This window comes from Mauremys reevesii, linkage group 10 (assembly GCF_016161935.1).
Source record: "Mauremys reevesii isolate NIE-2019 linkage group 10, ASM1616193v1, whole genome shotgun sequence".
Classification (NCBI taxonomy): domain Eukaryota; kingdom Metazoa; phylum Chordata; order Testudines; family Geoemydidae; genus Mauremys; species Mauremys reevesii.
Window position 1 is genome coordinate 28,984,425 of NC_052632.1, and position 15,784 is coordinate 29,000,208.

Sequence of the window (15,784 nt, forward strand, 5' to 3'; positions counted from 1 at the left end):
TTTCTGTGTGTTTTATACCAATACTTACCTTGTTATTTTTCCTAAAGGTGTTTTTTAATGGCCTTACAGTTTCAGTCAGCCCATTTGTTTAATTGAGAGCGTGTTGCTGACTAACCTGAAGTTGAACTTGCTAATCCTTTCATTTTACCTTCCTGAGTGCAATTCTGCATTACAGGATTATCAATCCAGGGACACTTATCATAACAGTAATAATAGGCTATCCTAGCTATGTGAACAAATTTAATTAACTGCAAAAAATAAATTCCTTTTCTCTGCCTTTGCCAACTTTCAGAAAAATGTAATACTGTAGTAAAATTCCAGTAATCAGAGACTTCTAGCATATATGACATGGAAAACATTGTAGAATGCAAGCTACACACAACTATGCTTGATATTACCTGCATATTGGCTTTAGTATCAAAATCTATAAGCTGATTTAAATTTACTTTTTAGTATGCTTTCATGGGTTTTCTCCTGTTGTATATGTACTTTGCTCAGATGCTAACACTGAAGTCTCACAATGAAAACTATCTTAAATTTATGCATTTACAGGTTCTAATGGAAATACAAAAAATGTCTTTTCCAATGTGCACTTTTCTTGAATAAAATCTTCAGCAAACTTAAATGTCATCAAATCTAGTTATTGCTAAAATGTGAAATATATTGCTCCAGACTATCAAATTAATGTTTTGTAGTGTAAAAAACACACTAAAACACCTGACTTCAGTGAACTCATAGAGCAGATACAAATATTTTTCATGTCATAATTCTGCAGCATTGTTTGTTAGGTAGCAAGTTCATCTAGCCATACATTTATAGTAGTGGCTTATTTGGTGCTTGTTGATATAAAAATTGGGTTATAATTACAGATAGGATGAGCAAGTTGTATTATATTGTTATTATATAAATTATTTATTATAAATTTTAAACCTAAATTTCTGGACCAAATTTGGTTTTCATATATAAGCATTCAGTTCTCATTGACTAAATGTTGCTATATTTGCATGTCTGAAGGTAGAATTTGGCCCAAAACAAACTTTAATTTATTTAGGTTTCTTGATATGCCTATCTTTAGCTCTATATGCTTTACCATAATTGAAAAATGCAATACAAAATTACTATCCACTAATACATATTGAATTTCCCATGTAATATAACAAAATTAACCAATGTTAATAACTCTGAGTATGGCTACTTATATCTCTCAAACCGCTTCTTCCTCAGATGCCTGACAGGGAGAATACTGTATCCTCAGGAAACCACTGGAATTAGTCAGTTCAGTCCAGATCGCAAGGATTTTACCCCCAGAGCTCTATGTGGAATAACAGGGAGGAGGCTTATGTGTTTGGAGAAGTGGATGTAAATGAGGATGTAATGTGGAGAGGAAGAAATCACTGTTGTAGGTTGCAAGGGTTGGATGAAACTTTAACTTAGAGGAGTTGTTGTTTTGCTTCTTTGTTTTAGTATTTTTGGGGGGTGCGGGGGTTGCCTTGTTTTGTGTGTGCATTTGAGCACTCTTAACTGTTTTTAGTTAGTTTGGTTGGTTTTTTGTTTGTTTGGAGAAATTAATAGAGTGAAATCCTAACCCCATTGAAGTCAATGGAAGTTTTGCCATTGACTTCAGTGAGGTCAGGATTTCACCCATTATTATATATAATTACATTGTTTAAAAAAAAGGTTAAAAGTACACTTAGTTCACAAGGTCAACCTCTCAAAAGTTAGGAAATGCCAAATCTAGGTTACCCATGCTGCCTCCTAGTATGTATGCATTCTGATAGTCTTTAATTCTATTGTTTTCTAGCTCTTAGCCTTATACAGTTGAATTCATGGTAATTCTCACCTGTCTCTGAAGCCTGAGGGATATGGAAAGCTAGTCCCAATACAATACTTGAAAACAATTTCAAAATAGTTTTGGGGTTTTATTTTATTTTTTTGTAATATGTAGTATATACATATGCATGATGGTAAGTAAGGTATGACTAGTAAGTAATGCAGCTGTCTCAAACTCATGTGAAATCATCATCCTTATACCACATATTCTTTCTCTATCAGTATGCATTACTTTTTGATTAGTCCCTTGTCTTTTTCTCTACCTGTTCCTGTTTGGTTTTTAACTGTTTTTTAATTTGAACCTAATCTCTCTCTCTCTCATGTACACATACATACACTCTCTCTCTTCTTTCATCTCTCCTTCTCCCCTTGGCCAATTTTTTTAATTTAATCCTCGCCTTCCTTTTACATGGCAGAAGTTATAAAGTATAGTGCAAGTAATCCTAAAGAGTCCAAAGCTGATTAATTCTGATAGTGTCAGTGAGCTACTGAATATTACACTTTGTCATTGCTCTATATCAACAGGGTGCTCCAGCTGTGTAAGATGTCCCATTTTGAGGCTCCTGGGGGATTTTCCATCCATGGGAGAATGGTCCTGAGGCAGCTCTCGTATGGGTATTGTGGAGGAGCTAGAAGTCACTGGGCCTTTGTGCACTGTAGCAGCTCCACTGGCTAGATGGTCTTAGTACAGGTGAGAGGGCAGAGCATAGAGCATTCTGTGCCTGCTGTCTCCATGTCTACTGCTGCTATGCTGTTCCCAAGGGGATAGTGACCTCTTTCTGTGTCCTTTTCCCCACACCATAAAGGGATTACACCACTGTAAATGAGAGTATGATTTAGCCTTCACCATTTTTATTACTATAGATTTTGTGTGAGAAGGAGAGAACATGCTTAATTCTCAGATCCCCATTTGGTTTCCATGGGTGGATCTTGGACTGGGTACCACACTTTTACTTGGAAACTAAGCAGTCCGTATTTGAGTAAAACGCCAATGATTCAGTTTTGCTGAAGTAAGGGCTGTAAAACTTTGCCCATATGAGTATTTCCAAATTCTGATGATATGCTCTATAAAACATGTCACTCAGTTGTGTGGTGAAGGGTCCCTGCATAAACCTTAGATGGTCACTCATCTGTCATATCACTGCCTAAGATCTGTCAATCACCTGAATAATTTAGAAGATATCCTGTAGACCACATTTTTTCCTGTCGCAACAAAAGTCTTCTGTGATTACAAATAAGTAATGGCATAATACTGCACATTAAGACAAGGGGTGTGAGTGTGTGTATTTGAAGTGGTATGGCTACACATTATGAGCTATTAAACATTTTAGATTGCAGAGATAGAGGTTTTTGACTGGCACTAATGCATATAGCAAATAAATGGTAGGAAAAATTAGGTTTTATTATTACAATATGTTGGTGCTAAATTTCACCTACTGTTTATCTATTAACTTGCAATGGAGGACCATGCATAACCATTCCGGTAGTGCAAAAAAAATCTCTGAAAGTTTTCTTTCAGTTCATGTTGTTACAGAAAATATTAATTAAAATAAACCATACAGCACATCAGGTGGTGTGACTTACTAGTGAACAGTGAAAATGGTTCTGAGACTTATTCGGAATTTATAGAATCATTTTGATCTGGAAATCAGATTGAAATCTCTATGGAAACCGGGAAGGGGGGTGTGAGGGAGGAGAGGGGTTGTGATATTTACAGTACCATGTGTTTTCATCCATGTTGGAAATAGAATGAAAATTCATAGATTCTAAGGCAAAAAGGGACTATTATGATCATCTAGTCTGACCTCCTGTATGACACAGGCCATAGGACTTCCACCAAAATAATTCCTAGAGTGTATCTTTTAGAAAACATTCAATATTGATTTCAAAATGGTCAGTGATGGCAAATCCACCATTACCCTTGACAAATTGTTCCAAAAGTTAATTACTCTCACTGGTTTAAAAAAAACATCTTTTATTTCCAGTCTGAATTTGTCTAGCTTTAACTTCCAGCCACTGCATTGTGTTAAACCTTTTGCTGCAAAATTGAAGAGCCCATTATTAAATATTTGTTCCCCAAATAGAGACTGTAATCAAATCAGCCCTTAATCTTCTCTTTGCTAAGCTAAATAGATTGAGCTCTTTGAGTCTATCATTGTAAGAAATGTTTTCTAATCCTTTAATCATTCTCATGGCTCTTCTCTGAACCCTCTCCAATTTATCAATGTAATTTTTGAATTGTTAGCACCAGAACTGGACACAGTATTCCAGCAGCAGTCACACTAGTGAAAATAAAGAGATAAAATAACCTCCTACTCGAGATTTCCCTATCTATGCACCCTAAGATCGCATTAGTTCCTTTGGCCACAGCGTCCTCCCTGGGAGCTCACCTTCAGCTGATTATCCACTATGACCCCCAACTATTTTTCAGAGTCATTGGTTCCCAGAGTAGAGTCCCCCATCCTATAAGTATGACATACATTATTTGTTTCAATAGCCTATCTTGCAGTATTTACCTTCCAGTCTCAACACTTTTGGAAGCCAATTACTTGTCTTACAGTTTGTTTGAGTATTGTTCTTTTTCTTAAAAGATACTGTTACTTTTTTTAGGTGTTAGTATAAAATCTGAGTCTCTTTGCTGACCCTTTTCACTTGATTTCAGGTGCTGTTGTCAGGACTGATTGGCGTTGTCTCATGGAAAAGGCCTCTCTCACTTGTGGTAAGTGATATTGCTTTCTTAGTTATGTCAGGCAGTTCCTTGACCTGCAATAGATGTTAAACATTTGAAACGTATACTTAAAAATTGTGTACATCTCATCGCTTTTCTCCTTAGGCATTTGTGTAAACATTTTCAGTGGCTTTGTGTTGTGGGTTTGAACCCACTGAGTTTTCACTTTGAGTTTGGAGTCCAGTTTAGCTCAAATCTCAAAGTAAAACTGAGTCAAAACCATTGCCAGGTTTTTCTTTACATTAGGCAAGCTGCACATTTCACATTCAATGCAAACCAAAACCCCAATTTAGATTTGCTCAAAGTTTTAGTGAAATTTAATTTGCAACTTAACTTGAGCCCATATAGGTGTCAGTTACTTTACAATTTTGTTTTGAACATTTCACACAGGTCTCGTGTGGTATCCTCAGAAAGTGTAATTTCTATGTAGAATAAATAACATTGGGTGCACAGAGAAATTTTTACAATCAGAACATTAATGAACTTGTAACTTTCAAGCTATAGCCCCACCATTTGGATATTACAAATTCTTGTAGAAGAAGGCACACTAAAAAGATACCTTTACAAGGCACACTAAAAAGGTACCTTTCAGCTATTTTATTGGTTTGGTTTAGTTAATGTCCCAAATAAGTAAAATAATGTCTTGCTAGTATTATTTTAAAAGAGGTTTTGTTATATCACATGCTAATTATGAATTGACTGGTTCTCATTAAATATATTCATTAAAGAACCAATAAAGAGATGTGGGACTGTTTTCATATTTACTACAGAATCATAGACTTTAGTAAAAAGGACCATGTTGCCTACCTCTCCCTGATTATGTACTAAAATTACATTATTCATAAAAGCTGGTGTTATTAACTAAAAAAAATAAGTGTTTTGAACATATTCTTTTTGGAAATTTATTTCCATTTAACTGATGAACATTATGTATTATTTGTATTTGTCATCGTGTTAAAGCATGGTACAGGGAACCAATGAAGCTTTCTCATGTTTGAATAGGATCTATCCAGCCAATATTGAATAGTATTCATTTTTTATCCTTTGGATAATAATTTAGCAAGCCGAGTTTGCTGATGAGTTTAAAAAACCTTTAGTAGTCCTCACTTTAATCCAAAATGGATAGTAGCCTCAGCTGAATAATTTATCATGTTTCAGCTTGTCAAGCAGACAGTTGAGTATGAATGAATATCTAGAATATAGATATTCTCTCAACAAAAAGAGCAACCAAAATGTTGTATGGAGCCTGTCCATTAATTCGATATACTTAGGGACATTCACTTAGGGAAAAAGGATTTATTTGCCAAGAGCAAATTAAAGCAAAACCTTGAATACTTTTGACTTTGGGCTACAACACTTTAGACGGAAACCAAATGTACTCCTACTTCTGTGTTGTACATTAAAAAATTCCTAACATATCATATAATGTGAATATTGTATTGAAATCCGAGCCCTTGAAACAAAGGAGCTGTGTTGGGGGTTCTGTTCGTTTGTGACAGCAAAGGAAAAAAATGTTTTATTGACAGTAATGTAGCCATTAATAGACCTGTGATTTATTCACCATTTACCTGAACAGGAAATGCCCTCTGTTGCTCCAGAGCCGGCCTGGGAAAATACTTGTTGGGGATGCTCTCCTTCTCCCATGGGACCAGGGCCTTCTATACACATTTCCCACATTCCCTCTGATGCTGAAGGTCCTTATAAAAATAAAGAAGGGGGAAAAGCGAGAGTTATACTGATTTCTCCCAGATGTGGTACCCATACTGACGCAGCTAGCGATGTGTACACCAATCCCTCTTCAATTCACTCCTCACCTCCTTTCACTGAAGGGCGGACTAACTCTCCATCCCAGCCTATGGATTCTTCAGCTCAAATCTTGGCTCCTTAATGTTTACGACACATAGAGAGCTACTGCTCCCAGGAGATACAGGAAGTGTTATTGCACAGTAGAAAATCAGCTACCCGCTGCACTTCCCTACAAAAATGGAAAAGATTCCAGTCTTGATGTACTTCTATACAAATTACGTCAGTATCCTCCTCCCTCCCCGTCACACTAGACTACATACTAGGCCTCAAGAGGGCAGGGCTATCCCTCAGCTCACTCAAAATACATCTTGTCACCATAACAGCCTTCCACCAGCACATAGAAGGTTATTCAGTCTTTACCCATCCAGCGACAAAGATTCCTCAAGGGCACAGGGTACCTCTTCCCTCAATCCAGACACCCCAAACCAACGTGAGACCTGAATCTAGTTCTAAGGAGTCTAGCTAGACTATCTTTTGAACCTGTGGCCATGTGTTCTTTTGCACATATATCAGTGAAGACAGCAATCTTAGTAGCTATCATCTTGGCAAGGAGAATAGGGGAAATAGTGGCATTAATGGTGCACAAACACCCCGTTTCACGATTTTCTTTAAAGACAAGGACACTCTCAAACCACACCCAAAATTCATTTCCCAGGTGACTTTGTCTTTTCACATGAACCAACTCATTCATCTTCCCACATTTTACTCAAAGCCTCACTGTGATAACAGGGAGGCTATACTACATAGACTTGATGTTAGGAGAGCCTTGGCCTTCTATTTGAACAGGACGAAGGCCATTAGGAAATCTCCCAAGTACTTCCTATCAATTGCAGAAAGATCAAAAGGCACAGAAATATCTGCTCAGAGGTTCTCTAAATGTGTCTTGAATCATATTAACTACTGCTATCATGCTTGTAATTTGGTACCTCCACCTGGAATCCATACACATTCCACAAAGTCGGTTTCTACCTCAGTCACCTTCATTAAAGATGATCCCAGTCCAGAAATCTGCTGGGCAGCAGCCTGAGCATCTGCTCATACTTTTGCAGAACACTAAGCAGAACAAGAGACTCCTCTTCTGATGCCATCATTTTCTCCGCTGTATTTTTGTCCTTAACAGACTCGACTCTGAAGCTCCAACCCTCCATCAGAGATACTGCTCGGGAGTGACCTATAGTGGAGAACCTATAGGGACGCTACTTGAAGAAGAAAAGGAAGTTACTCACCTTGTGCAGTAATGACGATTCTTCAAGATGTGTCCCCCTATTGGTGCTCCGCAATCCACACTCCTCCTCTCTACTTCGGAGTTCTTGTTAGTGACTCTGTGACAGAGAGGGAACTGAGGGTGGTTCATCCATGCAGTGTTAATTAGTCTCAAGCAGAAAGAATGCATGTGCGGGCCAAATGGACACTGCTACCAAAGATCTCTGATCAGGGGCATAGATACACCTACAGTGAAGCACCCAGAGGGGAACACATCTCGAAGAACCATTATTACTGCACAAGGTGAATAAGTTCTTTTACATCTGTCACTCCAAACTACATATCAGTATGTGTTGCATGTAACTTAAAATTACTGAAATGGATTTCCATTCAACGGAATGAAAAGTTAGATTGGCTGGTTTTGTTTTTAGGGGTTTTTTTCTTTTTGTTCTCCTGAGACTGAGCACTGAGTCCATTATTTTTCACTCTGCTCCTCTGCTGAGTGCAATATATTCTGGGCACAGTGCAATCAAAGAAGAATATCAAGGACCTTTTCAAAGTTTCATCAGCATTTTCCTGTTTTGTTCTCATTGGTGCCATGTTGATCAGAGTACAATCTAAGAAGCTAATTTAAAACCATATTTTCTGTACATTATCTTATTTTCATTAGAACTGCTGAGAAAACTTATCTAAGCCACTGAGAAATGTCTACAATAGAGTATCTAATTATGAATTGTTTCAGATATGTTATATTCTGTTCTGTTTTATTCCTGTTACTCCCTTCCCCATGGAATAGCACTGTGGATGCTAGTCCCATCTATGTAGCAGCTTTTTTCATAATTCATCTGTAAGAGCTTTTAACTTCATGTACCAACAGTATCTTCTCTCTATAGGCAGTAGTTGCAAACTATATGAATTATAATAACCTTTGACATGAATTCTAAAAGGTCTGTAGGCTTTTCTTTCAAAATTTCAGAAATAGAATCAAATGTAACTTTATGATATTAGCAAAAATCTGCGCAAGTAAAAGATTAATACAATTTAATGTAAGTGTATTAGTGCTCAAAATTTATTCAGAAAATTCATTATACATCCACTTTGGGGGCTCATTATACTCAAGATCATGACCTTCATCTAAGTGAACACACGTCTCTTAGTTGGTCATATTAAAACTAGAGTCTTCATTCTTTAAACACCGACACGGTATGAAATATGTAAAATGCTCAAGGTATTTGAGATCTTCCATAGGATTCTCTTGTACTAGTAAAATAGTTTGAGTATTTTTTAAAAAAAGTGAAAACTAAAACCTTGCTTATCGGCTCTCTGAGCTAAGAGGTGAAAACATTATCTAAAAGTTGTTTCTGCTCTAAGTCACCAGTCTTATTAAATGTTGGTAAGAAAAATAGCCTAAATGGAAAACTGACATAAAAGAGCACTTATTAAAATATGCAGATAGAAACTCAAAGATAAAAAAGAAAATGTCAGGACCCAGACAAAACCAGAAGCAAATAAGAATGTTGATTTGTAGAACTGTCTTACCCCACACAAGTAGAAACCATTGTGAATGTCAGTGTTCCTAAAAGCACTCCTGGCTTCTAATAGTTTGTACTCCTTTCATTTTGGACATAATGGGTTGTACCAAATTTTTGGCAACAGCAGAATAGACCTGCTTTTTTTACCCTTAATGTCAACACCACAATCATGGTACAGTAGGTTAATTTATTTTACAGATTGTATTAAATAGTTTGGCATTTTATGATGCATCCAGAAGTGAGTCCCAACATTTATACTAGAATAAGGTGCATTTAATAATGGAGTTCAATTAGGCAATGCAATTACTGATTTATTTGCATCAATTCTACAACATTCTAAAAAGCCTTTGGGGACAGCTTATTTGTAGCATTATGTTTATAAATATTACTACACACTGAGTACAAAAGCTTTTGGGACTTAAGGTCACATTTCATAAGCTGTCTTTGATAATATTTTCCCCTCTTTATACGTGTAAGAAACTACAGCCTTCTTTGTGGGTAAAACAAAATGTTTGTAGACATTGATACTGACTGTTCATCTGCCATTGCCATCATTGTATCTTCTTTTGTGTAAAAGTGTATGATTTTTACTATAGAATTAATGAAGAATGAAAATATTTTGGCAAATGTGTATTTTTAAAGATAAATACCATATGCACTGCAAATAATGTGGATAACTTTTGCCTGGCTGGGAATAGTTGGAAATATTCATTTAAAGTATAGCACATTTTAATCTCATCAAGTTTGAGTATACTGAATTTATAACTCCATTATGGTCTATTGGATACATTCATATCTACTGCAGGATTCACATTCATAGGTACTCTTTAATTACATAAATTGTGTAATGTTAAAAAGAATTTTTATTAATCAACTTTACTACTAGAGTGGTGTAATTCCGGTACTGTACTAAGTTAGTTCTATTCATTTTTTCTATGATTCTAGATAAGCCAAGATCTTGGTCCATATGCAGCCCTGTTTTAACATCATCATTATAAATAGAGTTACACCAGGGATGAATCTGACATGTTATGTGGAAGATTTTTTAAAACTGTATTGCAACTAAGAAGTTTATTTTCTTTACCTGCAAAATATTTTTCTTTCTTTACAAACTTCTTTGTTCTGTCCTCAGGTCTACGTAGTGTGTTAGTTAGGAAAAATCATTAATACATACATGCATATATGTTAGTAAGGAAAAATCATTCATACATATGTTCCTTACTAACACACTATATAGACCTGAGGACAGAATAAGGAAGTTAGTGTGTGTATGTGTATATAAAAATATAAGATAGCTGGAATCTAAACGAAGTTTAACCCAAAGATTCATTAAATTCAGAACCTATTGGATTAAAAAAAGGGGGAGGGTGCAATTACTATAATAAAGACACAGTACCAGAAAAAATTACTGCTGAAAAAGTATATGTGTAACTGTCTGTAGCACAATTAACGTTAAATATACTACCAGGAATACAAATTAATAGTATACACAGCATGCTGAGTGTTATTAATTGAGAATAAACCACCTAAATGATTTTTGAGCACATCTTTTACTGTTACCAACAAAAATATTTGGATGAGAGGCTTTTGAGATTTTGCTTCTCCTTTTCATAACTCAGATTTCTTTATTCTTGATTAAAAGGCATAGCTGACAGATTGTATCTTTGACTAATTTAGGATCATAGATCAACTACTTACAATTCAGAATTGTTTAAAGTGCTTAGGGCCAAGTGCAGGACAGTGTCTTATAACACAGACCACGGCTTTCCTCTCACAGTAACTGCAAAATGAGGAAAAAATTGATCGGCTATGTTTTTTCTTGGTATTGTACTCTAATAAGCAATATCTGCTCATCTAGCAAGGAAAATCTACATCCACATATATGACTGTGATTTATTTTTATAATATTGTTTGTAAGATAATTTAGGAGTGGCTCTCAAGATCCTAGTAAACTGCCAGTACAACCCTGGGTTTCTGAAAATGTGGGCATCCCAGCTGTAATGAATGCCAGCTATAATTTACTGTTAACCAAATCCTGACCCTTATGTATCCACAAACTATATTCCCCATCTTTCCCTTGACATGCACCAATAAAATCTGTTCAGTGGCATGGACAGTGGAGCCCGCAGTTCTGCTGCCTTTCAGTCTTCTGGTCAGGAAAACATCTTCTGGAAGAAAATATTGGCTAAAGTAAAATACATCTTTATCATCTGAAAGACGCCATCCGCTTCCACTATGCTGAGAACCTCAAGCAGAAGCTGGACCAGGGCAAGGTGTTTGAGGTGTCCAGCAAGTGGGATGCCAGCAACCACTTCCTCCCCAGGGGCAGCTTCACCAGGTTCGCCAACTGATGTTTCGTCCACCAGGCCTGACTCAACTTTGTTCCCCTCAACGGAGCCATCCGCCACGGCAATGGACAAGCGCTGCAGGAAGTGTGGTTACGCCAACAAGACCCTGCTCCACGTCCTGTGTGGATGCAAACAGCGCTTCGGAGCCTGGTGGCACCGCCACAATGCCATCCAGAACCAGCTGGTGAAAGCCATCCCACCATCCCTGGGGAAGATCACCGTTGACTCCGCCATCCCTGGGACAGACAGCTGACTGTGACCCGACATCGTCGTGATGGACACAGAAAAGAAGAAGGTCCTCATGGTAGACGTCACGGTGCCATTTGAAAACAGGTCACCGGCCTTCTGCGAGTCCTGAGCACGGAAGGCTGACACCCTGAGAGCCCAGGGCTACGAGGTCCAGATACACACCCTGAAAGTGGGAGCCCTGGCTCGCTACACCCGGCTCATGAGACAGCTCATGGTGTCCGACACCATCAGGTGGTCCAGAGACATCTATACGAAACACATCATGGGACACCATCAATACCACATTGAGTAATCAAGACCACCGACCAGGGAAATAACCCACTTCCTCCCCTGACGAACCAAGGAACACACCCCACCCATATACTTATTCGCGACACTGATACTAACTTGGACTCTTTATACATTCTATGGGTGGCGTACCTGAGAGCACTTATCCACTGCTGCTTTAAAAAACCACGAACCCAATCTAGGTCTATACTGGTTATGTGATATGCATGTATCTCGGGATCCTTGTAACTGATACCTGTAATCCTTCATAACTCAAGCTGGACCCCAGATATACAGTACGTTTCCTCTTAACTTGTGTATATTTAATTTTAAACATTAACTTTAATAAAAAACCATTTCTAGGTATACATAGATTATGGGCCAGCATCTGTTCTTTTTACAGCAGTGTGTATTTTTTGAGCAACTCCATTGATTTTAATGGAGATGCTTCCAATTTAGGCTGGTGAATGACTGATAGCCATTGTTGAGGTGCCAATAGCATCCCTTACTAAGTCTTGATACATCAGAATAGCACAAGAAAGTAAAACAGACTGTAGATGGTCCTGTATATGTAAACAAATGGAGACAGACAAATGGGTTTGGAGCTGGCAGCATTGAACCACAAAAGCTGACACATATCAAAAAGGAATGACAGTAAACAAATGAGGCCAAAATAAGGCCAAACTGAAGCAAATTAGTGAAGCTAATGAATATCCATGAGGCAGTCCCCTCTCTCTCTCTCTCTCTCTCTCACACACACACACACACACACACACACACACACACACACACACACACACACACACACACACACACACACACACACACACACACACACACACACACAGTTGGGGGAAAGCTGACAAATGAGTGGATGGAGTACAGGAAAAGACACATTTGGCTAACAAATGATAAATAAACAGTGCTGGCATATCAGAATACCTAGAAAATGATAACTGAACAATTGGTGAATGAAAATGAATGGAAAAATCTGACAAATGCCAAATTAAAAAGAATGAAGCTGATACATGATGAATGAACAAATGAGAAACAGTAAAGGAATGGAAGTGGGTGGTCAGCATATGAGATATATAATGTAATAATATATCATCTATTTTTACTGCAATTTTTATAATAATGTTTGCTCCTTTTTCACACTCTCCCAAGAAGGTTCTGAATCTTTTAATATTTGACTTGAGCAGATCATACCTGTCCTCCATTTTCTACATTGGCTTTTTGTAGAATATAGAATCAAATTCAAGGTCTTGATCTTTATCTTCACCTGGGCCACAAGATATCATAAAGGTCACTTAAAGCTTGGAGATGAGCACTGGGACCATGGTCGACAGCTCTGCTACGTGGGCATAATAGAGCAGCCTACCTCATGGGTACAGCTTATTTGTGCAAGAAACAAAGCATAGTATGGGGTTGATGCAAGCCTGGAATGAAGTCAGTTCCTTCTAAACTAAGAACCATCTGAAACATAACCATCTTCTCCTTCAAAGGCAAGACACTTCTTTGGCTTTACCTTAACTCATTATAGACACATAGCAATATGTACATATAATTTTTAAAAATTCTATCCAAACAAAACACTACATTGTGCACACAATTTTTCCCCAGAGGAAAGAATGAACCATACATGGCAGAAGTTAGTCACATTGCTTAGTGCACTTAAAGACACTCATACTGTGGTGATGAGGATGGTATAAGAGTCCATGTAGAGTAAAATGGATTCAAAACTAGAGTAAAAAAGTTTGCCTACCCTTGTTTGCTTAGAAAGAGGGCATATTACACAGTTTTGAGCAATGTTACAGATACATGAAGGTGTTCTGATGACAATGCTAACCATAAGAGTGAAGCTGAAGTGTTTCATAAGGTCTTCAGAACCCTGGCAGGTATATAGCCTTATTCAGAGACTTTCTGACATTCTATGTATTTTTGAAACAGAGCACAATATTCTGAGTGAGGACAAAATGTAGTTTTATTATAGTTGCATCTTAAAGGTCTGTTGTCAGTAGAATATGCTGTGTAGTTTTGTTCCCATGAGGAAAGGGAATGCTGCATGTCACTTTTGGAATGACTTCCTCAGGCTGATGTTCAGGACAACGTTGACATGTCTTGGGGTATGCCTTAATGCTGCGTTATCTTGAGTTACTTCTCAGGAGTCAGCGCAGCCACATTGTGAGATAACATTCAAACTGATATGTTCACACTGGTGCTGCACTCACTTGTGTGGCACTAAGACTTTTCTGAGAGCTTGTCTTCACTACGGTCCAAATAGGCACTGCTGCAATTGATGCAGTGGCATTGATTTAGCGGGTCTGGTGAAGACATAGTAAGTCAGCAGGAGAGCGCCCTTCTGTCAACCTGAATACTCCACCTCAACAAGAGGCAGAAGCTATGTTGGCAGGAGAGTGTCTCCCATTAACATAGCACTGTGTAGACACCATATTAAGTCGATTTAAACATCGACATAAATTACGTACGTTATGTAATTTAATAGCATAACTTTCACCGATTTAACCCTCTAATGTAGACAAGGCCAGAGTTTATCCCATGGTTCTTTTCACTTCACTTCACTTCACTGCTCTCTGAATTCTGTGCAAGTTAATTTTTGGGTGAATTAGTCTGTCCTTTCTGGGCACACAGAATTGTGAGAAGACATTGGAGAACTAGCGGCACTCAAATAGAGCTAGCCTGCTCCATGCTGCAGAGTGACCCTGTTAACAGCTGATGAGTTGTGCTAATTTAAGTGTTAGTCTGAATCCTAGCCTTTAATTCAAGTAACATCATTACCCTGCTCAAGTTAAGCGTGTTTATTGTGTGGATGGGACTTGAGTTAACTGAACTCTTGAGTTATAACTCAAGTTAACTTTGTAGTGAAGACAAGACCTTGGAGGAAATGTTTCCATTTCTGAAACTTTGTTTACTTTGATGTGGTTTTTTTTCATACGGGAAATGTGTAAAACAGGGACAAACAGGAAAAGAATCCTAAAATACCATCAAACTTTTTTATGTATATGAAGTCCTTCCTCCATATGCATTTATTTATGAACTACTTTGATAGAAAAATATGCTGAAAACTGAATAAAGAGCTAAAAATAATAGTTCACTTAGTTTGATTTCAGGATAACAATCTCATATTGTGATAAGATTGTGACATCGGGGTAATTTAACATTCATAGTACAGATGAGAATAATATCTGTCACTGATTTGCTGTGTTCCCTGGGATAAATCACTAAGCCTCCGTGTTGCAGGTTCAGCATCTCTAAAACAGGGTTATACTCACCTACCTTACAGAAATTGTGTAAAGATTTGTTAATATTTGTACAGTACTTTGAAGACAAAAATGTGAATTTCTTCTTGTGGCATAAGTGGACCCTGACCCTGATCATAACCTTTGGGCACTACTGTCATATAAAGGTTAAACATGTAAAACGTATTATTTTGCATACTCCATGCCCCATTGGATAGAATGCTGTGAGAGATGACCTTGGCTCTTCTCTAATTTTTAAATGAAAGTATAGAACTCAATGCTCATGAAAGTATGTGATGATCTGTACAACTTATGATATCTGGCTGATATTGTAAAATTGTTATGAGAATTATTATAACTGGTCAGTACATACACCAGGAAGGTTGGGTGGAACTGGGAGAAGTCACTTTCCCTAGCTTGTCATAGGGGACTGGGGTTTAGAGAGTGGAAAATTACCAGCAACAAGAAAAAGAACCAAGTGCTGGTATTGGGACATATACACTTGAGGGGCTTAGCGAGAGATATAGGAAGCTTTGGGAAATAAGGGAAGAGCTGGGTATG

General features: G+C 37.6%; 1 protein-coding gene across 10 annotated transcripts in view; it reads left to right on the top strand.

The window, feature by feature from the left end:
* Positions 1–15,784, top strand: part of FAM189A1 (family with sequence similarity 189 member A1) — a 424,039-nt gene that overhangs the window by 148,581 nt on the left and 259,674 nt on the right. For 8 of the 10 annotated variants that reach the window (XM_039491769.1, XM_039491768.1, XM_039491766.1 and 5 more), the window contains one exon: positions 4,493–4,549. The exons of 1 other annotated variant lie outside the window; for it this stretch is intronic. Coding sequence is in view for 7 of the 9 variants with exons in the window: in XM_039491766.1 (XP_039347700.1) it covers positions 4,493–4,549 (57 nt within the window). In the remaining 2 variants the exon portion in view is untranslated. Of the gene's footprint in view, positions 1–2,355; positions 2,522–4,492; positions 4,550–15,784 lie in introns of all 10 variants that reach the window. One more of the 10 variants, XM_039491767.1, reaches the window with a different exon arrangement.